This window comes from Sorex araneus, chromosome 3 (assembly GCF_027595985.1).
Source record: "Sorex araneus isolate mSorAra2 chromosome 3, mSorAra2.pri, whole genome shotgun sequence".
Lineage (NCBI taxonomy): Eukaryota > Metazoa > Chordata > Mammalia > Eulipotyphla > Soricidae > Sorex > Sorex araneus.
In genome coordinates this window covers 61129257-61153418 of record NC_073304.1, presented here as the reverse complement: position 1 = coordinate 61153418, position 24162 = coordinate 61129257, and the positions used below count along the sequence as shown (strand labels likewise).

Sequence of the window (24162 nt, the reverse complement as noted above, 5' to 3'; positions counted from 1 at the left end):
GCTGACTCACCTCCTCAGGGCAACGAAACAGGAAAGCAAACAATTGTAGGATTCCATGGTGGATCATATCAAAGACATGAGGGAATAAAGGCTCAACAGTATAGACAAGTTGTCTAAACTCATACTGTTGGCAGAACAAGAGCTGTCTACCTGCAAAATTAGCCTAGGAAAACGGCTGTTCTTTTCTTAAGTAATGGTAAGCCATCTGTTCAGTTAATAAGAAGCCTGGATCCATTTAGTGTTCTACCACAACTGGTAGCTGTAATTCACTGAAAAGGCTGAACATCAAGCGAGATTTGTGCATATCCTCCAATGAAGTGACTGAGTGGCCTAGATCAAGAATTTACGTTAGGGGCTGGAGCAATAGTACAGCGGGTAGGGCATTTTGCCTTGCACATGGCCAACCCGGGTTCAATTTCCAGCATCCCGTATGGTCCTCTGAGTACCGCCAGGGGTGATTCCTGAGTGCAGAGCCAGGAATAACCCCTGTGCATTGCCAGGTGTGACCAAAAAAAAAAAAAAAAAAGAATTTATGTTAGCTTTCTATAACTATTCCTGAGAAAGAATCTCTCTCTCTCTCTCTCTCTCTCTCTCTCTCTCTCTCTCTCTCACACACACACACACACACACACACACACACATTCTTTCTCTTTTGTTTCTGAGCCACACCTTGCAGTACTCAGGGGACCATATGTGGTACCAGGGATATGAACCTGGGTTAGCAGGACACAAATCAAGTTTTAATTAACAATTTAAATGTTTAAAGGAATTATAGAATAGGAAGGAATGGGGGTTGTGGGACCATTAATAAAGATTAGGAAACTGGGCTGTGCAAGGTTTGGTCCTAAGGTGGCCAAGCAAGTCATTCCACTTACCATTTATTTAAATTTCAGCTGAAATTTAAATCTCACTCCCTAAAGATGAACTTGACCCTGGCAGAACCAGTAGAGTATTTTGTTTGAATTACTTACTTTTCTTTATCACAGTTATGTTTTTCCCCAAATATTCTAAAAAGAGCAAGGGCTACTTCCAAAAGCCAATATTCATAGAGAAGTACCTTGTGCATTCTCTTATTAAGCACTGAACTAAGCAAAGCCCTCTCTTAATCTCTTCCCTTCTGTCCGACTACTGTATTTTTTCCAGAGATATCCTGGTCAGAGCTTTGTATGAGTTTGCTATCCCTGAACTGTATGTATATATATTTTGGTTTTTGGGTCACACCCGGCGATACACAGGGGTTACTTCTGGCTGTACACTCAGGAATTACTCCTGGCGATACTCAGGGGATCATATGGGATGCTGGGAATTGAACCTGGGTTGGCCACGTGCAATGCAAATGCCCTATCTGCTGTGCTATTGCTCCAGTTCCCCTGAACTGTATTTTTAAGGTAGGCACTACTATCATTGGCTATTGAGCATATGGAATGTCCTAGTTCAGACTGAAATGTACGGTAGGTATAAAAACACACATAGTCTGGGCTGCAGAGATAGTTTAGTGGATAGGGCACTTGCTTTGCAGGTAGCCAACTCAGGTTCAATCCCTGGCACCCCTGATCCCCTGAGCCCACCAGGAGTGATCCCTGAGCACAGAGCTGGGAGGAAGTCCTGAGCACCATCTGGTATGGCTCAAATACCAAAAAAAAAAAAAAAAACCCAAACCAAAAACCATACATAGTATTTAAAGAATGTGAAAAAGTATAAAATGCCTCACATAATTTTTATATTGACTGCACATTGTAATGATATTCTGGATATATCAAGTTAAATAAAATATAAAATTACATGAATTGCATCTGTTTCTTCTTCCTCCTCCTCCTCCTCCTCCTTCTCCTCCTCCTCCTCCTTCGTGAATCTCCATGAGATATACAGTTGCAAAGTTTGTTCATGATACATTTCAGTCATACAATGATCCCTTCACCAGTGTACATTTCCCACCTACCAATTCCAACCCTACACCTGCCCCACCTTGCCTCATGGCAGGCACTTTTCTTCTTTCCTTCTCTCTCTCTGTGTCTGTCTTTCTCTCTCTTCCTCTCTTTCTCTTTCTTTCCTTTTGGGAATTATGGTTTGTAATACAGGTACTGAAAGGTTATCATGAACTGAATGCTGAAAGTAGGTGAAGGCATCTGCTTCTTTTAAAATATAGCTACTAAACATGTGCCTAATGTCATATTTCTATCAGAAAATACTATTTCTATGTGTCAGATGATTTGTTGTATATTAACAAAGTTATATATAGGTATATAAATTATCTTTTTGTGTTTTCTGCTATAAATGTGTTATTACCTCTATGTTTGGATTAAAACTATTTCTCTTTAAAAAAGATGAATAATTTTTCAATGCTATGTACCTTAAATCTATTCCTTTCTTTTGCTCCCTCTCTGCCACTTTCCCCACATTTAAACTTCTTTTGTAAACCTTAAAAAAAGCCTCAGAATGAAGAAAGCAATAAATATAAATGCTCAAGTGAGCACACCTAATGGTTAGATTAATTTAATAGAGGTTAACAAAAGGGTATCCTTGTGTTGGCGAAGATAAACTGCTAATCAGTGATCGAAGTCTTTGGAATTAATAGGCTCTAGACAAAAGAAATAGGAAGCAGCTGTGTTTGCCAAAAATTGCTGGTAGTTATTTTTAAAATCTTAATTCAAAATTTCTGTACTTACCATCATTTCTTTCTACCAGATGTTTTTCTGTATTAGAAGCAGTCCCATTACTACATATTAGTGATTGTGTCTTACTAACTACTTTAACCTTCTATCAAAATTTTCTATACAATTCCACCTTGGTTCAGCTACTGAATCCTGATAAATGTTGAGCCCGAGAGAAAGAGATAATGAATTCTATAATTGATAGAAACGTACACTGGCATATATAATAAATGTGACTATATATGATCACTACTTTGCTCATTTTCTTTGAATAAAGTAATGAAAATATTTTATAATGTATCTATTCATATTTATTTTGTCTAAGTAGATATCTCACAATGATTTTAGTTCAGTGAATTCTGAAAAAAAAGCCTCAATCAAATTCTTTCACTTAAAAAAATTATTTCAGGAGGAGAGAGAAAGAGAGAGAGAGAAAGAGACAGAGAGAGAGAGAGACAGAGACAAAGACAGAGACAGACAGACAGACAGACAGAGAGCTCAATGGGCTGAGCACATGCTTTGCATGCAGGAGACCCATGTTCCCCCACCCTTCAGTCACCACAGGCATTGTATGGTCCACTGAGAACCTTGAGAACAACCCCATAGCACAGAGCCAGCAGCAGCTCCTGAGTACCATTGTTCAAGGCTCCCAAACAATTGCTCTCCCTCATGCCAATTGTTTTGGTTGGCTCCATATACATAAACAGACCATACCTATGTAAATGAATGGAGAAGATGTATACCCATAGCATTTTTATGATAGAATGAAAGGGCATTAACTATGTTCTAGCAAAGACACAGCACATGCAAAACATGAACATCTCTTACTTGTCTCAGTGTAGAACCTTCTTGAGGACAGGGGAGAGGAAAAGAACACCAGGTGGGAGAGGAAATGCTTTCACAACTCATTTTTTCCATTCCAGTAAGAGCTCCTGGGACTCTGCTCTATTGCATCCCCAGGCCATAGGCTCTCTCAATAAGGAGCCTTAGGTGAAGACCTGAGTGTTTCAATGACTAGTTCAGTTACTGCTGCCTCAAGCAAGCTTCCCAGCAGGTAAAACGATACAAAGATGGAAGAACTCCCCATTTTTCTTCTAACTGGTCACATTTTCCTTGACCATGTTCCACGGGAACTGTTCTAAAGGCTTCATATTGACAAGACAAAACAATTGAAAGTGGTTTAGTGGTTTTCTTTTTCTCTTATTTCCCACACCTTTGTCCCTCATCTGAGGAAGAATAAAGGGAAAGCAGAACAGAAACAAAGATGAGGGCATTTTAAGCTTTTCTGAAGTGAGATAACACACATAACATGAGATAACTTATGAAACTTATTTAAAAAAACACCTCTCATTGGAACAATAGCACAGCGGGTAGGGCGTATGCCTTGGACGCGGCTGACCCGGGTTCGATTCCCAGCATCCCATATGGTCCCCTGAGCACTACCAGGAGTAATTCCTGAGTGCAGAGCCAGGAGTAACCCCTGAGCATTGCTGGGTGTGACCCAAAAAGAAAAACAAAATAAAAAAAACACCTTTCTACTTAGGGTTGACTTCACTTGAGCGGATCTCAGCTGCTACAAGAACCCAACCCGCGGTCCTGAGGCTTGCACAGCTGGAAAGGTGGCCCACCTTTGTCACACCACTGCTCCAGAAGAACCTGGACGCTCTCAGGCAGCATCATCAGGCAAAAAATGGGGTGGGAGCGGGGGTGGGGGGCGGGGGTGGGGGGAGTCTGAACTTGTTGCAGCTGCTTAAGTAGCAGGCAGGAGGATTTTGCTACAGAGAAATTCAGACCCATTTGTTGCAGCACATGTTGCCCAGTTGTGGAATTACATTAAAAGGTTAAGAAAAGACCTGAGATATAAATCCCCTTGTTTCTTTCCCCGGCTTTGTACTTCACACCCAAAGAATAAAACAAATGAACAAAGAAAGCAGTTGGGTTTGGCAGTTTAAAGGGAATTTTAGGTGTATGGAAGGACTTGAATTCAGACACTCCAAGAGAAGGGGTCATCATGGAATTTTATGGACCAGTAATTAGTTGTCAGGACCCATTGGGTTCCAGTGGGGAAGTCTACGTAGCTACAGTAACATACAGATTCAACCAGAAGAATAATCTGAATCTTTGGGGAAGGGCAGTGGGTGGGGTGAGGAAAGGGGTGAGGTAATTTCTAAAAGTGACTTCATAAATTTTGTTGTTGCCTTTGGATCACACCCAGCGGTGCTCATGGGTTACTCCCAGCTCAGCGGTTGTGGGACCATGCAGTGCTAGGGATCAAATCTGGACCTCCTTCATGCAAAGAATGTGCTCCAGTAATCTAAGTCATCATTCTGGGTCCAGAATAATTTTATTTTTTGCAGTTCTGGAAGTCCAACCCAAGTCTCCTGCATGTAAGGCATGCACCTGACCACTGAGCCACACTGCCCTGCACAACTTCATCGTGTAAAAAAAATAACCAATAATATTATCACCTCAGTGACTTTTACTATGATCATCCATTCTAGCACATTGTGAGATAAAAGTCTGGCTAATAGCGAGAAAAGCATTTTCAAATAAGTCATTATAGATCATATTACAACTCTGAAATAAAAATATGTAAAACTGTCTATGAAACTTCAATGCACTTATGTTAACACTTTTCTTGTGGAAGAAATTTAACTCTTATGCTTTTTTCCTAACAATAATTTACTATGATTTTAATATGTGGAGAAGAATTGGATTGATAATCTCATATAAATATTCTTAAAATAATTTTTTATGTTCCCCTGACAATAGGAGAATATTAAATGATTACCTCTGTAAATGTATTCCGATTGGCTTGCAAGCCAACTTTTACTACTTCAAAAGGATTAACCACGATGGCTTCTGTTAGTCCAGATCCCAATCCAGCAAGGGCAAATGTCTACAAAAATTAAATCAATCAATGCTTTAAAACAAGTTATCATGTACACTGGGTTAGGCATTCTACTCATTCTATAAGGAAGTTGAATGTTATGATGAGGATGGAGAAACTTATATAAATGCACCATATACCATTACTAAACAGCGTTGGTTCTTGATTAGATGCTGACAATTCATGAAGAAGGAATTACAGAAGCCACAAACCACATCCTAGCAATTCAAAATAAAATGTCAAAGTCCCATCAACAATGACTTTTTCCCTTAATGAAGAGAAACATTGTTTTACTGACTTGTGGAGGATACTAAAGCATCTGCATATGTAACAACTAAAAGAATTTGACTTGTAAAAGGAAAGTTTCACTTTTATTGAGCATAGGAAAAAATTAAAGAAGCAGAACCACAAATAAATGTTTATAAAAACATGTTCAGGTAACCAAACAGTGCAGCTGAAAACATTTAAATTCATAGCTGATTCAATTTAAAGTCACTGCTCTAGTTACTTAAAAAATAAAAATTATTTCTAGTATTTTCCTTTGTTTTAAACTGGCATTGCCTGGCTCCTATAGAAAAAGTTTAGGAATACATGCTTAGATTAGAAATAGCTAGGTTGTTCTGAATGGCTCTAATAAATTTAGAACCTGTATCAAGAGATGGTTGCATACTGGATTCTAATTTTTCAATTATTAGGGATTTCTGCAATTGAAAAGCTGTCAAGAATTTTTCTCTAAGAATGTCGAAGAACTTTTCAGAAAGTTCTATCAAAAATAACAAACAGTTAAATAACAACAATCAAAGCACACAAATATACATACACTGCAAGAAAAATTCAAACAAATTTGAAACAAGTTTATTCTTTAATGCTTAAGTTCTGATTCCAGTGACAGAAGTAAATGCATATCACCAAGAGATGAAAAAACCAACGAAGAGTACAGCACAATAACTCTTACTGGGTCTTCAAAGTATCACTGTCACTGTAACATTGTTATCCACTAGCTCATTGATTTGCTAGATCGGGCACCAGTAACATCTCCATTGCAAGACTTGTTGTTACTGTTTTTGGCATATAGAATATACCATCGGTAGCTAGCCAGGCTCTGCCCTGTGGGCGAGATACTCTTGGTAACTTGCCGGCCTCTCCCAGAGGGAAGGAGGAATCGAACCCCGGTCGCCACATGCAAGGCAAGCACCCTACCCGCTGTGCAATTGCTCCAGCCCAGCGTCTTCCAAGTAAGAGACAAAAACAGAAAAGGGAGAATGTTCTGTAACCTTTGAAAGGAAGGAAAAGTGGAAGAAGGGCAGGATTGTTGTGAACAGTGGTTTGTGCATAAAGGTGAGTGCCGAGGCTGGAATCCAGAATGCCTCCCACATGTCAAGCCAGAGCCTTGAAGAAGCCTTAGTCAGGAGAAAGGGTGCCTTTCCGTGATTCACACAAAGCTATTAAATATGCTAGCTACAGCTCTGTGCCTAAATTTTGGAATCATTCATTAGCCACAGATATTTTGTATGTAGAATGGAGACAATGTTGTCAATTTCTCTACCTTGTGTGATTATAAGAGGTTAAAATAAAGTATGAGATCCATTGTAAAGCACCACACAAAAGACATTGTTTTTGTTGCACATAATAATGAAGAGGAAGAATGGGAACAGATCTAGATTCAGGACAGAGGAGATAACTAATGATGTTTTCCTTTCATGCCCCTCTGGTAGGATTGTTAAGCATATTTATATAGGGTAATAGACCAAATATTTTATTCATTTATCTCAGACTTCCATCATGGAAGCCAAAAGTGGGGAAAAAAATTAGTCCCAAACTCTTCTGACTGAGAAAGCTAAAATCCAGATGTTCAGGTTTTTATTACTTACTATAATGCAATCTTCCAAGTAATTCCGCCCCCTAACCTTTTTTGGTTCTCCTATAAAATTCAGCTACATTTGCTGTCAGAACCAGTGTTCAGCAGTCCCTTGTCAAAAGAATTGATCAGCTATCAGCAGATTGTGTTACTTAGATTGTTCCAGAGACCAGCGGTAACTCTAGGGTTTCCAGCCTCCTAGTTTTTCATGTGAAAGCGCAGGGGGACATTTAATAGCTATTTAAATGTCTAGCTATATCAAAAAGAAACTGGAATAAATGAGTTCAAGAAAAGAGAAAAACTGTACACAATGTGGATGCATTTGGTTGCAGAAGATGGAGTGGCCAAATGCTTTTCTGTTTCAATTCTCAAGAGATGCCAAATGAACCACAGTTGCTCACATGCTCCATATGGGAAGAGCCAGCCGACCCTCTGGACGCCATATTTTATTCTCTTGCTAGGAAGTTTTTAATATTCTTTTTACCAAGATATTTTCAAAGTTTAAAGTGACATGAAGATAGAACATGGAGGACTTCAAGAAAAGTAGTTAATTTTAGGACTCATGCTACAACATTTTCTATATTATGTCAGGAGAATTTTTCTTTGTTCAGGCAAGAGGTTGGACCCAACGTCTTTTTTTTAGGGTTATAATACAAAGTAGTGTAATTAGATTTATTAGTAGACTGTCCTAGAAAATAGGCATGTCTTCCTTCCTTCCTTCCTTCCTTCCTTCCTTCCTTCCTTCCTTCCTTCCTTCCTTCCTTCCTTCCTTCCTTCCTTCCTTCCTTCCTTCCTTCCTTTCTCTCTTTCTTTCTCTATCTTTCTTTCTTTCTTTCTTTCTTTCTTTCTTTCTTTCTTTCTTTCTTTCTTTCTTTCTTTCTTTCTTTCTTTCTTTCTTTCTTTCTTTCTTTCTCTCTCTTTTTCTCTCTTTCTCTCTTTCTCTTTCTCTCTCTCTCTCTCTCTCTTTCTCTCTTTCTCTCTTTCTCTCTTTCTTTCTTTCTTTCTTTCTTTCTTTCTTTCTTTCTTTCTTTCTTTCTTTCTTTCTTTCTTTCTTTCTTTCTTTCTTTCTTTCTTTCTTTCTTTCTTTCTTTCTTTCTTTCTTTCTTTCTTTCTTTCTTTCTTTCTTTCTTTCTTTCTTTCCACATCCAGCAATGCTCAGGGCTTACTCCTAGCTCTTGAGCTTAGAGATTATTCCTGGCGGGACTTGGGGGACCATAACTGGTGCTGGGGACAGAACCTGGGTTGGCCACATGCAAGATAAGAGCCTTAACCCACAGTACTGTTGCTCTGGTGTGATTTCTAAACTAACAGATATTCTTGGTAAGATAGAATTTAGCAGAATATTATTTCAGAATACTTATTCTGAAACAAAGTAGAGAGTGAAGTTCAGAACATTGTTTCTCTGGCTTTTTTTTAAGGTACTTCAGCAGGTTAACTGGGGAGTTATCATCAGGGCTGCAATTGAGAGCCAATGTAGACTTTCTTGTGTTTTGTTGTGTTTCTGCCCAGATCCCCCATTTTCCAGTAGCTAGGCAGTCACACCCAGAAACTGCCATGTAATCTCATCAATGGCCAACATTCAGAGATTATAAAACCAAGCTCCCGGAAGCTCTCGGCATCTTATAGCCTCGTTGTCCCTCTCGGAGAACCTGGCAAGCTACCGAGAGTTTCCTGCCCGCATGGGAGAGCCTGAGATGCTCCCTGTCGCGTATTCATATGTCAAAACCAGTAACAATGATGGGTCTCATTCCTCTGACCCTGAAAGAGCCTCCAATGCGGCATGGTTGGGAAGGACAAGTAAAGAGAGGCTTCTAAAATCTCAGGGCTAGGACGAATGGAGACGTTACTGAGACCGCTCAATAAAAATCAACGATCAATGGGATGACGATGATTGTTTTATAGATTAGAAGGGAGAAATTAATGCAGATTCTTCTCTGGGCATCTTGTAGGATATATCCTTGTAGAACTTAATTTGGGCAGTATAATTGAACATGTATTGTGAAAAGTAGTCAAATCCACCAAAAAAGGAAAAGTTTAGCACTTGAAAATGTTCAAATCACCAGTTGTATTCATTTTCCAACTGAGCTGTGTCACTGTCAGATTACTGTCCTCCTTGACCATAAAAGGTCATTCAGTGGCTGGAGTGATAGTATTGGTTGTAGGGCATTTTCTTTGCATGCCGTCAACCTGTGTTTGATCTCCAGCTTCCCATATGGTTCTCCAAGAACCAACAAGAGTAATCCCTGAGTTTAGAGCAAGGAGTAACCCCTGAGCATCACCATGTATGACCCCAAAAGAAAATAAACAAACAAACACAAAATAAAATAAAAGGTTATTCAGTATGTATCTAACCACAGAGTGGCCAAAGTCCTAAATTTCTTACAGTTGAGTAAAACTAGAAAAGTGTTCAGTTAAAAAATACTCTTAGATATGTTAACTTTTGCACAAACAGATATAGGCCATATGTATATAAGCACATGCATGTTTTGGATTAAATTCTTTGACAAATGTTGTCTTTATTTTTTATTCTCGACCGATTCTCATATGAAACTTTCTATGTATATCATTATTATCATAAATTCATCACTGGGAGCTACAAAATAGCCAAATTGTGAGTTATTAGGAAGATGGCTTTCAACAAGTAGCTGAACATTGAATAACTCAAATTCATATTTTAGTAGCTGGGCTTGGGGGAATCAAAAGGGTTTTGTTTCCAGATTTTGCTTTATGAAATAACACACACACTTAAGCATAATAAATACTCTCACTTACCAATGCTGGTGACAGTGACACATATCCCAGTAATTTCTTGTACTGCTCAAAGGTGAAAAACTGTGAAATAAAACCAAACTCAGAGATTTATAACAATTCCCTGCAACAAACCCTTTAATTGACTCAAATTTCTTTAGCAAATTATTTTATTAACAGTATTTAAAAACTGAAAAACCATCCAATACAATGTTTTTAGTTCAGTTTCAGTAGTTGCTATTGAATCTTACTTTAACATTCATATTTTCAAATGAAGCTATAATAACCTACAGAAGAGCTGATGGAATCCTTTATAGCAGCAAATGAACCATACAGCTTCCATTTACCATGACCATTTTCAGTTTCCCCAGACATCAATAGACTTCTTTTCATGGCAGTGATTCAAACTTACAAGCAGAGACCTAAAATCTTGCGTCTTCTATGTTTTCTCTATGAACTGCTTTCTCAGTGAAATCTCATTTTCCAATGTACTTATTTCCAATGCACTTTAAAAGACAATAATTTATCAACTTTACACATATTGCTGTGTATCTTCTATTCCAGGGAATTTCTCAGTGGTGATAAAGATGCCATGATAAATTAAGGAAGAACCCAAACTTGTTCTAGTTCTAATTCATCCCCTTTCTTAAAGCCAGTTTAACTTTAACTTGAATAAATAATGATGTTTGTTTCTTCTTTAAAATTGAATGATGTTAAAAAAAGATTGCATTCATTCAATAGACATTATACTAAGACCCATGCATGCAATTTTCTTTATTTTAAATTGAGGCAATATTGGCTTATGAGAGTGTAAATAGTCATTTTAGGGTTACAGCATCTACCACACAACACAACATCTAGACCACACAACATCTACCACAAAAGTGCAAAGATCCCTCCCCCACAGTCCTTTCCTGCTCACCATTCCCTGCTACTATAACCTCAGGTCTGTTGTCATAATCTGAGGGTTTCATTTTACTGGAAGCTATCTATTCATTTACTGCCTTTATTTATATCTAAATATGAGTGAGGTCATTTGTCTTTTTCCTCCTAATGTGTTTTACTTAGTATGGCACTCTACAGAACCATTCATGTCTCAGAAAAAAGGTAGGACTTGATCTTTTATGACAGGTGCATAGTATTCACACACATTTATCCAATATATTTTGTCCAATCATTTGTTGTTGGGCATTTGTGATGTTTCCAGATCTTGGTTTTGTAAACAGCACTGCAATAATTATTGGCATGTATATCTTTTCAAAGTAGTATTTCTGTGTTCTTGGGATATATACCTAGAAATGGAGTTGTTAGGGACTAGAGATATAGTAGAGGTGTTAAAGTACTTGCCTTGAATGCAGCTACCATAGAATCATAGAATCCCCCAAATACTGCCCATAAGTGGCCCCTGAACACAGAGCCGGGATTAAGACCTGAGCATTGCCAGGGATGGCCCCCAAATCAAAACCAGGAAAAGAAAGGAGTTGAGTTCATATGTTAGCTCTATTGCTCAATTTTTAATTTTGTGGAAAATTCCACACTATTTTCCATAGATGCTGACCAAATTACATCTCATCCACATCTTACATCTCACCCATGAGGGTCCCAAACATATTTTTTCCTCATTCCTTTAAAAATATTATGTTTTGGACAACAAATATACTTGAACATATGTTTTTTCCTTGAGGATTCTGTGAGATAGTTACTTATCACAGAGATGAGACATACTTTTAGTTCCTATTAGGTCCTAATTCTCAAGTCCCCAGAAATGTCAAAGGTATTCCTATGGACCCAAATGTTTTTCCTCTGTTATTTTATAGTCATGTAGAATTGGTAAGAAAACAATGCAGATTTGAGGTCAAAATATACTTCTTTTTTTTTGTGTTGTCAGAGGTATTTCTGTCTGCATATGACTCTACTATTCTTTGAGCAGCCAGAGTCAGTATTAGATCATCAGATATATTTTCAGTCTTTTAAATACCCAGGAATTATTTTTGTGCCATGGTTCCTCAGACTAACTATATATGCAGACTTTTCTAGAATAGGAGTTCACTCATTCAGTATATACTTATTGGCTTCCTGGTATATACCAGACACATGAGATACTGGTACAAACAAAGATAAATTCCTGTTTTCTTGGTCTAACATTATAGTTGATGGTGATTTCTCTGGAACTATCCTGGTTTAAAAATAATATCACCAGGGAGCTGGAGCAATAGCACAGGAGGTAGGGCATTTGCCTTGCATGTGGCTGACCCGGGTTCAATTCCCAGCATCCCATATGGTCCCCCGAGCACCGCCAGGAGTAATTTCTGAGTGCATGAGCCAGGAGTAACCCCTGTGCATCGCTGGGTGTGACCCAAAAAGAATAAAAGAAAAACAGAAACAAAAACTAAAATAATATCACCAGGGACACCATTGTTTTGATGAGCATATACTAGAAACCATTGAACACGAAGTTAACGAGTTTATTAAATAATTAATCTTGGGCGCTTTTTATTCACAATTCGGGGTACTCAAGGTCTAATCCTAGCTATGTGCTTGAGGGTTGTTACTGGTAGTGCTCCAGGGACCATGTAGTTCTGGGACTGAACTGAGATCAGCTGTGTGCAGGACGAGTGCCTTAACCCCTGTAAGGGAATTAAACCTGGGTCTCTTGCTTACAAAGCATGTGCTCAATCTGTTAAGACATGTCTCTGTCCCTAAGAATTCGTCATTTTATAAGCCAAAAGTTTTAAAGTTTTTACTAGTGATTCTTATTCATCAGTAGTCTTTCTGGAAGCTTTTGGTAAACTGTGAGGATGAAATGATTTAGATCCCTATGAATAAAGAAGCTCTACAGGTCACAGAAATAAATTGCTAATATGCTAAATTCAAGAGGTGTAAAAATTATCTTATTACATACTTTAATAAGCAAATTGTACTTCAAACTGAAAACAAATCTTGTTTTAATTTGTACATTTGCAACTAAAATCTAACTTCCTGGATGTAAACAAAGCAATAGTTCAAGGAAGATTTTCAAAGGAAAAATGGTTTTTCACAGAGACAAACAAATTGGACTATATTAAACTAGGAAGCTTCTGCATCTCAAAAGAAACAGTGACCAAAATACAAAGACAGTCTACAGAATGGGAAAGATATTCACCCAATACCTATCTGATAAAGGGTTGATATCAAGGATATACAATGCACTGGTTGAACTCTACAAGAAGAAAACATCTAACCCATCAGAAAATGGGAGGTGGAAATGAACAGAAATTTTCTCAAAGAAAAAATCCGAATGGCTAAAAGACACATGAGAAAATTCTCTACATCACTAATCATCAGGGAGATGCAGATTAAAACAACAAAGAGGTATCATTTCACACCACAGAGACTGGCCCACATCCAAAAGAACAAAAGCAACCAGTGTTGGCCTGAATGTGGAGAGAAAGGGACTCTCCTTCACTGCTGGTGGGAATGCCAACTGGTTCAATCCTTTTGGAAAACTATGAATGATTCTCAAAAAATTAGAAATTGAGCTTCCATTTGAGCCAGCAATACCACTCCTGGGAATTTATCCCGGAGAGGCAAAAAGGCATAGTAGAAATGACATCTGCATTTGTATGTTCATTGCAGCACTTTACTATAGCCAAAATCTGGAAAAAACCGGAGTGCCCCAAAACAGATGACTGGTTAAAGAAACTTTGGTACAGCTACATAGTGGAATACTATGCAGCTGTTAGAAAAGATGAAGTCATGAAATTTGGATATAAGTGGATCAACATGGAAAGTATGTTAAGTGAAATGAGTCACAAAGAGAGAGACAGACATAGAAAGATCACACTCATATGTGGAATATAAAGTAACAGAATGGAACACTAACATCCAAGAGTAGTAGAGATAAGGACCAGGAGGTCTGCTCCACACCTTGGAAACCGGCCTCATACGCTGGAGGAAAAGGCAGCCCAGATAGAGAAAGGAATATCAAGTAAAGGATGTTGGGAGGACCCATTTGGGCTGAAAGATGCGTGCCAAAAGTAGACCATAGTGGGAACATGATGGCTGCTCAATACCTTTATTGCAAACCACAACACCCAAAAGGAGAAAGAGAGCAAAAGGGAATGCCTTGCACAGAGGCAGGGTGGGGTGGTGCGGGATGGGGTGGGGGTGGTGGGAGGGATAATGGGAACATTGGTGGAAGAGAATGAGCACTGGTGGAGGGATAGGTAAATGATCACTGTATGACTGAAATGCAAACATGAAAGTTCATAAATTTGTAACTACCTCATGTTGATTCACTAATAAAAAAATTTAAAAACAAAATGGGTTTTCAGCAATACTAAAGTAATAGAAAGTCATCATTAGAGTTTGAAACCCGTATTTTCTAAAAATAGTCACTCATTCACTTAACAGATATTTATTGGATGTCTCCCATATTCAAAGATCAGAAGAAAACTATCTAGTAGAACTATACTCTTTTCTGTTTTGTTTTGTATATGGGAGATACACCTGGTGTTGCTCAGGGCTTACTCTGGCTCTGTACTCAAGGATAACTCCTGGCAGTGCTCAGGGGACCGTATATGATGCCAGGGATCAAACCAATGCCAACTACATTCAAGGCAACACTACTCCTATATGGTCGGTGTTTCTCAGTAAATTTGTATACATAAAATTTGTTAATTTACAGATGTGATAAAAATACCCCATAATGTAAGATAAGAAGTTACACCCTAAGGGTACAATTAGGAGAATCATCATGTAATAAAGTTCCCTACGTGGAGTCAAATGTGTGACTAAAGAGTTTAAAAAACATTCTTATTCTATAACTGGTCTGGGAACCTACAGTATAAAATATTGCGTCGAATGTATTATACTCTATGTACCAGAAAACAGAAATTAGTAGTCTGTCTGGACTTATTCTAAGGAGAAGGCTATGGCTGAGAGTTGGTAATGGGTTCCTAGAGAAGTGTCATGTTATTGTTAGAGAGGGGAGGCTGGTACAGTTTGCCAAGTTGACCCAGCCTTTCAGATGTCTCGCTTCCCTTTGCTTTAATCCATGCTCACTAAGCAAATGGATGACTAATCTAACATCCAGATACTGTTCTGGGGTGCAGTTAAATGACATGGAAACAGCCCAATCCATTCGGGCATTTCAGTGCTCAAACTAATTATTGCCCACTTTTATGGAGGCAAACCCCTTCTAAGTCCTCTAAGAAGACAAGCTGAAGCCTTCCAGCTTAACTAATGGGAACAGGCCAAACTATTACAGCCCCAGCCTTGTGTGATTGCCAAGAACTAGTGCCTTCTAATCGTTTAGGTGTTTTTTTTTTCTAGTTTTCCTACGTACATGTTCCGGTTAGTCTTTATCTCAATACTTGAGGTGTCCCTCTGAGGGTCTTAGGAATTTGCTCTGTGGACAGCTTCCCTTTCCCTGTTTGTCTGTCTTGTGAATCCTGCTCTCTCATCTGCTTGAGTCTTCAAGCTCTTTTTCAGAGTCCATGAGTCCATTGTGCTCTGCCTGGGTTTCCCTTTCCTGCCTCTGGGCCTAGAAACCCCCTAAAGGTAGTTAACTGGATAAATCCAGCCCATCTCTGAAGTCCATTTGCTTTCTATTTCTGATAGTATCACCTTTCATTGTCTACTGTTCAGTGTCTTAAAAAGTAGTTTCATATATTTGATTATTTTTTATAGTTGCAACTTCAGACTAGAGAGTTAATATGGCTCTTGTTACTCCATGTTGGTCAAAATTGGAAGTCTTGACCTTCCAGAAACTATAAAAAATAGATGCGGGAATTTGTGGGGAATAGACGGGCATTAAAGTTTCCTGTTAAAAATTATTTTTTTGGTTTTCATTTATGTTTCATTTATTAATCTAAGAGCTATTAAATATCAACTACATACAGACATAGTGATAGTTGTAAGGATATAGTGGTGAATAAACAGCTTTCACAATCTATAATGTCTCATGAGTTTAGTTAGTATTAGGCAGTCATTGAAGATCTGTTGATGGAAAAATGGTGTTTCCAGATCTGTGATGTTCAAGACTAACTTAAAACCTGTAACCTGGAATACAGCATCTCTCATCCTGAGCGATCAGTTGGTCTCTGTCTGGTATTCATTTCCTTTCGCTTACTGTAATACTAACTCTAACTTGGTCTTACTTTGTGGAAGGGATAATTTCATTTATATAGTGTAGAGGGTCTTTTTATTTTAATGATGAATCTCATTTCAAAGAAGAAAGTATAGAAAAATCCGAACATTGCCTGTTTTTTATTATAGTAATGATTATAACTGAAGTGTCAGTACCAAAGATACATATACATATATGTATTGCATATCTACATATAAATAATGCAGAACGACTATGTAAACATGTGGAACTACATATAAATGTGTGAAATATACATAGTTTCTAAATATTTTCCCCCAAACTCTGAAAATACTATGGGACAATTTATGATGTATGAACTTGTTATTAATAGATGCTCACTTACCTAAAAATCCTAAGATAAATAACTCTAAAATGGATGTTTTCACAAATTGTGTTGAAAAACTAGAGTTATCCATCTGGCAAAGATATACTTAACTCCAAGTTATACTTAAAAAGTCAACACAGTTACCATATGTCTCAATAATTTTAAGGTAAAATCTACTTGAAACAAGATGTCTGGGACACATACACTATATCCAGTTGCCCAAAAGTTCATCTGTTAACCATTGTTCTGGCAGGGAGCATTGCTTTTTTTTTTTTTTAACATAGAGACTAACTCAGTTTTGTACAGCTCAACTTTATTTTTATTCCATTAAAGACTGCTCAACATTGATAAAATGTAATCCCTTTAAGGTTTAAAATGATTAAAACTATTAATCTATGTATTGTCCCTTATATACAGATTAAGGAAAAAATTCCAGGAAAAAACTTTGTTATAATTTGCTTTATTTATACATGTGAAACACTGAACAAATGACTATATTATTCCATGGAGACAAAGTGACTTTCCTTTCGAACAGGAACTCTGCACTGTTTGTTTACTTGGGCAATCTTTTATCAAGTGAAGCCATTTCATAATTCAATTCAGCCCTCTTGTGTACTTTGGTGAACTTTTTCCAGATTTTCTACTGTGATTCAGATCCTTCTAATGAAATTTGTATTGAAATAATAATATGAAATCTCAAAAACGATGGTAACAAAGAGGGTGCATTTAGAGAGAAAGTATGTTTCAAAGCTTTGTTTTCTAATTTCTAGACCTTAATTAGATCCTTTGAATTACTGTTCTGACATAAACTTAAAAGTGAAAAAAAATATATATATATGCTGTTTTTTTATTATACTTCTTAACCTGGTTGCATTCTTAACTTAGTGAGTAAAAGTATATGTTTCCCATTGTTACTTTTCAGGAATTTTGGGAATTCAAGCAATACATGTAAAAAAAGTTTTATGCCAATAGTTAGAAAGAAAAGCACCCTAAGTCTACACTATCCTTGTTAATATGGAAAGGTAAAGCCCTATTTGGGGATGTCAGTGGTGTGGGATAAGAGGATAATTTAATGCCATCACAGGCACTGTGATCAGGACTTTTTTCCTCTCTGGGAGAACATATTCAAAGAATGATTAGATTATTTCTTTCTCCTCTGGAGTGCCTGCCAGATCTCCATGTTCCTATCCAGATACCAAACCAGCAAGTAGTACGTAAAACTTCTATAGCATTGTGGTTAAAAAGATGGAAATCGGGATAGTGGAAGTATCAATTTTGCAAAAACCAGAACAGGGAATTTTAACAGAGGAGACAGGGTGGAAGGAGGGTGATGAAGTTAGTATGCCAAATAAATGAGTTATATAAGTATATACAAAGAAAGTTTGCTGTTATAACATTGCATTGGTTTAGAGAGAAAGGTTTTCTACCTTTCCACTCTCCCTGCCAACACCCACCTCCCCATCCTGCAATAATTAGTGCGCTAAAGGAAAATTTGTAAATTGCCTCTAGTTCCAACTATTTTGTGATTTATATAGTTTGATTACATTAATTTCATTCACCACTGTGTTTTTTCTATAATTTCCCCATTAGAAAGGAGTTACTTTGCCTGTAAAAAATTCTACAAGCCAGTATTTGAGAGATTGATCATGTATAATTATAATACAATTTCTATAATTTCTGAATTCCATTTTTGAGTCTCATTTAATTCACACTTATATCCCATGGTTTATAGTGGGACATTTTAATGCTATAGGTATTATTCCAAAAATCTATTTGTACTTGGTAGAAATGCTTACCTTTACTGCTCTTTTGGGTGTTTCGGCCAAGATGGGTGGCAGGATTCCCTTGTAGAAACCAAGCAACCTATTGGATAAATAAGTTTTCATGTATGTAAAGGAATTAGGAAAAAAGGCAATTCTGCTTTTGCTTATGGATAAAGAAACCAATATTAAAGCATTCCTAATTTTCAATGTAGCACACTAATCATAATCTTCCTGTGTTCTACTTTCAAAATGGAGGGATTATGAAATCTATGTTTACTGTCAGTAGGAAGCTTAGAAGAATCAATAATACTAAGACTAGACTCCATTAAATAAGTTGCTGAACCACCATGACTTGCACCTCAAGATGAAGTTGTCTCTTTCCCCTTTCAGTAAGAAACATAAAAGTAATTTTCACATCTGTGTGGCAGTGCAGGCTTTCTACATCTTTCTACTGTCTTTTCCCCCCTTTCCCTTGTGGTAATCAAATGAAGTTAAGGTTACACTGGGCCCACTAGTTGGAAATGTCTCGAGGCTAATCAGGTGATGAAATCCTTAATTTTAGTGTTACTAATACAAGGGAACTAGGGCTTGAGCTCTGTCCTGGATCATCACGATTTTTTAACCTCCTTTAATGGACATGGAGAAAGGTCATCAAGGACTGATTATTGACTCATGTGTTATTGACAGAAGAAACATCAGACTCCCTTGTTTGCATGCAATCTCACAGGGCCAGGGAGAGCTATTTCCACCCATGATGAGAGAATCATGCTCACATATTTAGATGTTTTCAGAAAAAAATTTTACACAAATGAGTAGCATATGTTTAAGATTTATAAAAAGTCACTACTAATTTCTATTAGATTTTAAGATTTAAAATAAAAAAATATCTGCCTTAGAAACACACACACTCACATATACACGCACGTGCACGCACACACATGTAATCCATAACCTCATTTAGAACCTGAAACTGTGTCAAAGTACAGACTATTCTCTATTGTCATGGTAATTATTTTTGTAGATAAGCCGATAAGTTGTTACAGATAATAATAGGACTTGAGTGTCCTTATTTGAAGTTATACATTTCAGTTGGTACTGAGGCTACTCAGATAGAATCCATTGACTTTCACTCCTACTTCCTTAAATTGGATTCTGATTCTGGCTTCTGGTATATATAAGAAAGTTGAGTTCATTCACATTAACTATCTGCTACCCAACTCAACTTGACTGACATTCTTTCCTGGTTTATACAGTCCCCTACAATTAGGGACAGCAATGAAATTACCTTATATTTTATATTTTCTAGACTGTTAGCTCCTTGATGTGTAGGTAGATGTCAGGATGCTTATTTCTCTCTCTCTCTCTCTCTCTCTCTCTCTCTCTCTCTCTCTCACACACACACACACACACACACACACACAGAGATAGATACCAGGTTCACATACTTAATAAGCATATAGATTTCATGAAGAGAGGAATCAAATATCCCAAATATGGACTTACTCTGCCCACCATTTAAAAATTAATGGATAGTTAGATCATTATAAAGAGGATGTAAAATAGATACATGATTGAAGAACTAGGACAATTTATGAATTCCTCCTACCTTCTTCCCATTTCACTCATAATTACAGATGCCTGAAGTTTTCACATCAACATCGATTTTTTCTTAACACTTGTGAAATTTAAATGCCAGTAGTTTTTCTCAAAGAAATTCAGTGAAAATCATTTTACATAATTTTATTGAGAGTAATTAAACTTAGATTTGAGCTGCCCAAATGATAAATGTGATTTTCCTGAAAAGAAGTTCTCTATGTACAATAAAATATATTACTTCTGTTTTGTTTGAACAGATTCTTCTTTATCTGAAATTTTATTCCTGTTCATGGTGGCTGGGCTGCAAGTTAGTGGTTTAAGAGGGACCAGTTAAGTAGGTGCAACTTTGGAAAAGGCTTGTAGATACACTTGAAACCCCATATAATAAAGAATTGCTGAAAGAACAGTTGCTCAGACTGGAGAAGAGAAATCCTAGAGAGAAACATGATGAACATGGTGGAGTTCATGAAAGGAAAAAATATAGGAAAGAGGTTCAAACTTCTCTGTTTCTAGGTGTTGGGTGGAAACAAAGAGGAAACACATTTTTGGATCAGTAGGAGGTTAAAACAAAACTGCAGTTCTAGCATAGCCAGAATGTGTGGAGCTAGAACAGGCTCTCCTGAAGAGTGGTGAGACCCCCTTAATGACATGTGAGCAAGCAGTCTGTCAACTTGTTATGGATACCAGGCACGGGATGTAGTCAACAATGGAAAGACTTGATGGCTTCAGGCTTGGTCTAGTCCAACTTCAAATTTTGTTATTCTAAGAAAAAGAATAAGGGGACACTACAAAATTCTTCCTCGAATACAAACTCTCTCTTACTTAAAACTTTTGCCTAAAGTAGAGCACTGCTGCTCTGGAGGATAAAAGTCTTATAAATAACACAGAAGGTCTTCATTTTAAAAATGATGGAAGAAATATTAAAAAGAGGTGTAAGGCAAGAGGAAAGAGAGACAGCTGTGCAGACCATAAGGATTTAATATAAAAAGAGCTGGGAGGTCCAGAGACCTCTGCTTCATGTTGGGGATGCTTCCTTGATGTGCCCCCTCTTTCTATGGTCTCTGCTCAGTTCTTTTTATGGGCAGTTACCCCTCCCCCATTCAGCCATCCCACCATCCAGCACTTTCTTACAGTGAAGGAAAAGTTCTAATGGAATCACAGACTCAGGTAGTATTTGTTGGCAAATGTAAAGTTAGGATTATCAACTTGCATTGTTTGCACAGTATATTATGCAAGAGGGGATATATATGGGACAGTCAGACCTTGCCTCTTTGGAGGACTTCCCTACTGGAACCAATATAGCAATACAATATGATACTGCCTTTAGGCAGCAGTGTATTGGGCATCTTACCAAATGGAACCAAATGATATTCTGTCTTTTTGTTCCTGTGAGTCTGATCCAAGATAGATCTAGCAGAGATTTTCATCAGTATTTTGGCATTGGGAATAAAAAGATTGACATTTAAAAATATAGTTAGGATATTTATGGCACTCATGATTCCTGTCATTTAGAGAATCTCTATGTGAAATGATTAAAAAAATAAAAAGGAACCCACAGTGCAAGGGCATGCAGAAGCTAAATGGATGAAAGAAGTTCCACAATGAGATTTCTTTAAGTATAGCTACATTTGGACCCTTCTTGAATCTTGGCAGTTACCTTTTCTTGTGATCCTTTGAGATATTCAGGTGTATTTATAGTAAATTCCTTGTATTTACTATAGTTTCAGTTTTGAAACTGAAACCATTTTGAGTTGAGTTTATTAATATACCCCAAAGCTCTGAATTCAAAAGTAAGTTCCCTGGCTTCTACAGTCAAAGTGACTACTATAGGATGTCTAGGCCATGTCCTACCCCATAAGGCACCTTCATCAGAGATATGCCCAAGGGTGAATTAGAGGAGTCAAGACAAAACTGAGGCAAGAGAATGTGGGCAAGAGTTCAAGCAGATGAACTTTTCTCATTTAATTAGGTAATCATTGAAAACGTTCCTAACAAAAGTACAATATATATTATATTTGTGTATATAATATATTTATACACTAAAATTTATGTATATATATTTATACACTAAAAACCAAAAGAAACTACAATGCCTTGGGAAGAGGTATACCTTTTTTCTTTTCTGCTAAAGAACTGATGTTTATAGCCATATGCACAATTAATTCTGCCAATTTTTTTTTTTACTTCGTTTTAGTTTTGGCTTGAAATACAGAGTACATTGCTTATCAGGACAATTACCATGAAAGTGAAGAGATTTGTGAGATTCATATCAACATGCTCCATCCTGCTTACTTTTCAAGAAGCCAATTGACACATTTGGATATTCCCAGATGAGCAGAAAGTGAGATTCTAATGTTTATGGCGCATTGGTGGCAGTTTTCCCCAAGAAAACAAGAAAGTCACCACTCTGGTTTGAAGTTCTGACCCACATCAAGCTGATGGAATAAATATTTTGAAGAGACACAAGAGCCAATGCCAGACCTCCCATAAAAATGAAGTATGAATTAAGTGGCAGCCCTCACAGTTTGTTTCTCAAGCTTGTTACTACTGAAAGTAGCAAGCCTGATTTTGAATTATGCTATGTACAATTATTTTAACCTGGGTGTCTGTGGAAATCACTAATATTATTAAAAGGAAAAGCTTTTGAAGTTTGTTGAATATTTATAACCTACTAGCCACTCTTCTAAGAATAAATATATATGGGAAACATGTACCTATTTTAATCTCATTAATCTCAGACAACAATTCTTTGAAGATGTGTGATAATTTCTTCCATTTTGCAAGTGAGATGTCTCTTCACAGCATGGTCAAAAAGAGGTCAGCAACTCAAATCAAATTCTACCTTCTCACCTATTGGTTAGACTGATTTTTTAAAAAATAAAATTAAAATAATTTTGGAAACACTTAGTAAAAATTATTTTTGTTGCAAGAACATCTTGTCATTCTTTATTTTAGGATGAGGAAGCAATTCAAAACAAAGTTTTGCATCCCATTTCCATTCAATCATGTTTCACAGTAACAGAAAACAGGGCTGACATGAATCGTAGATTTGAGTTTAGATGAATATAATTTATTTTTGAAAACTATTAACCTGCAGATTAAATAGTTTTTAGTTGGATCAGAATGAGAGAAAAAAAGTATACCCTAGTATAAACTCTCTTTTTCCCAGTAGAATAAACTTTTACCCTTATAGGGAACACCACAATGATGTATTGATGTGGAAAAAGACAATGCAGTAACATGATAAAAACAAATATTAAAACAAAAGATTAAAATTAAGTCTATTGTCAAAAAATCAGTGGGGGCACTACTGACTGCTGACCCAACAGAAGCACTCACCACAACTCTGCTGTTTCTCAGGGTACATGATGTTCAGAAATGTGAGCGTCATTACAGTGCAAAAGGAAAGAGAAATTGTTCAAACCATTTGTTATGGGGCCATTACCTTTCTAGCAAGTAGGCTAGGCATGGATGTATGACTTAAATCTAGTTTATAAATCAGCAGGGATAGGTGTAGCAGGAAGTCTTGAGTTTCGACTCTAAGGAAAATAAGAAAATGGCTAGAAAAGTCCTTTGTCGCTCAATGTTGACCTAACTGCATGAGAAACCTTATTAAACTGAGGCTGGATAGAAGTCAACCAATCCTGGAATTATACTTTCTATTGCTGGTTAAGTTAAATTAAAAATAAATGCAATTCAAGCTATTTTCAGTGATGTCTTCTATTAACTGTCAACCATTTTGATCCAAATAGTTTTTAAATTTTGAAAAAGTCTTAAATTGCAGTTCTTAAGTAACAATTATACCAAAGAGAGTTGTTAAATGTTAAGCAAAATGTTTTGAAAGATACTGAGAACCATTTGAAATAGTTTTTGATTGCTCCTTCAGGAACCCATCACACACCAAACTCTACCCCCTTGGTATGATAGCCTGTGAGAGAAGCCCATGTCACAGATGGACCATGGAACAGCTCCTAGACAAATATAAGATTGAGGCACCAGGTTTCAAAGCCATGATGGATCTTATAATGATGAGAGTTATTGTTCACAAACATAAGTAGACACAGAGTCCTATAATATTGGGTCACATTTGTTTTTAATTGTATAATCAAAACAGGCCTTGTATTACTTATGTACATCTATAAAATGAAGATCAAAACTACACTGCACGTGTTCTTCTCGAAGACACAGCTCACACATAGCT

The 24162-nt window shown here is 37.0% G+C and overlaps 1 protein-coding gene across 1 annotated transcript in view; it reads right to left on the bottom strand.

The window, feature by feature from the left end:
• Window positions 1–5430: 5430 nt before the first annotated feature.
• The window catches only part of SLC25A21 (solute carrier family 25 member 21), a 520315-nt gene continuing 501583 nt past the window's right edge, over window positions 5431–24162 (bottom strand). The window contains exons 4-6 of the mRNA XM_055132085.1: window positions 18399–18465; window positions 10172–10231; window positions 5431–5550 (exon numbers count right to left, since the gene is read on the bottom strand). Coding sequence (XP_054988060.1) covers window positions 5431–5550; window positions 10172–10231; window positions 18399–18465 — 247 coding nt within the window. The remainder of the gene's footprint in view (window positions 5551–10171; window positions 10232–18398; window positions 18466–24162) is intronic.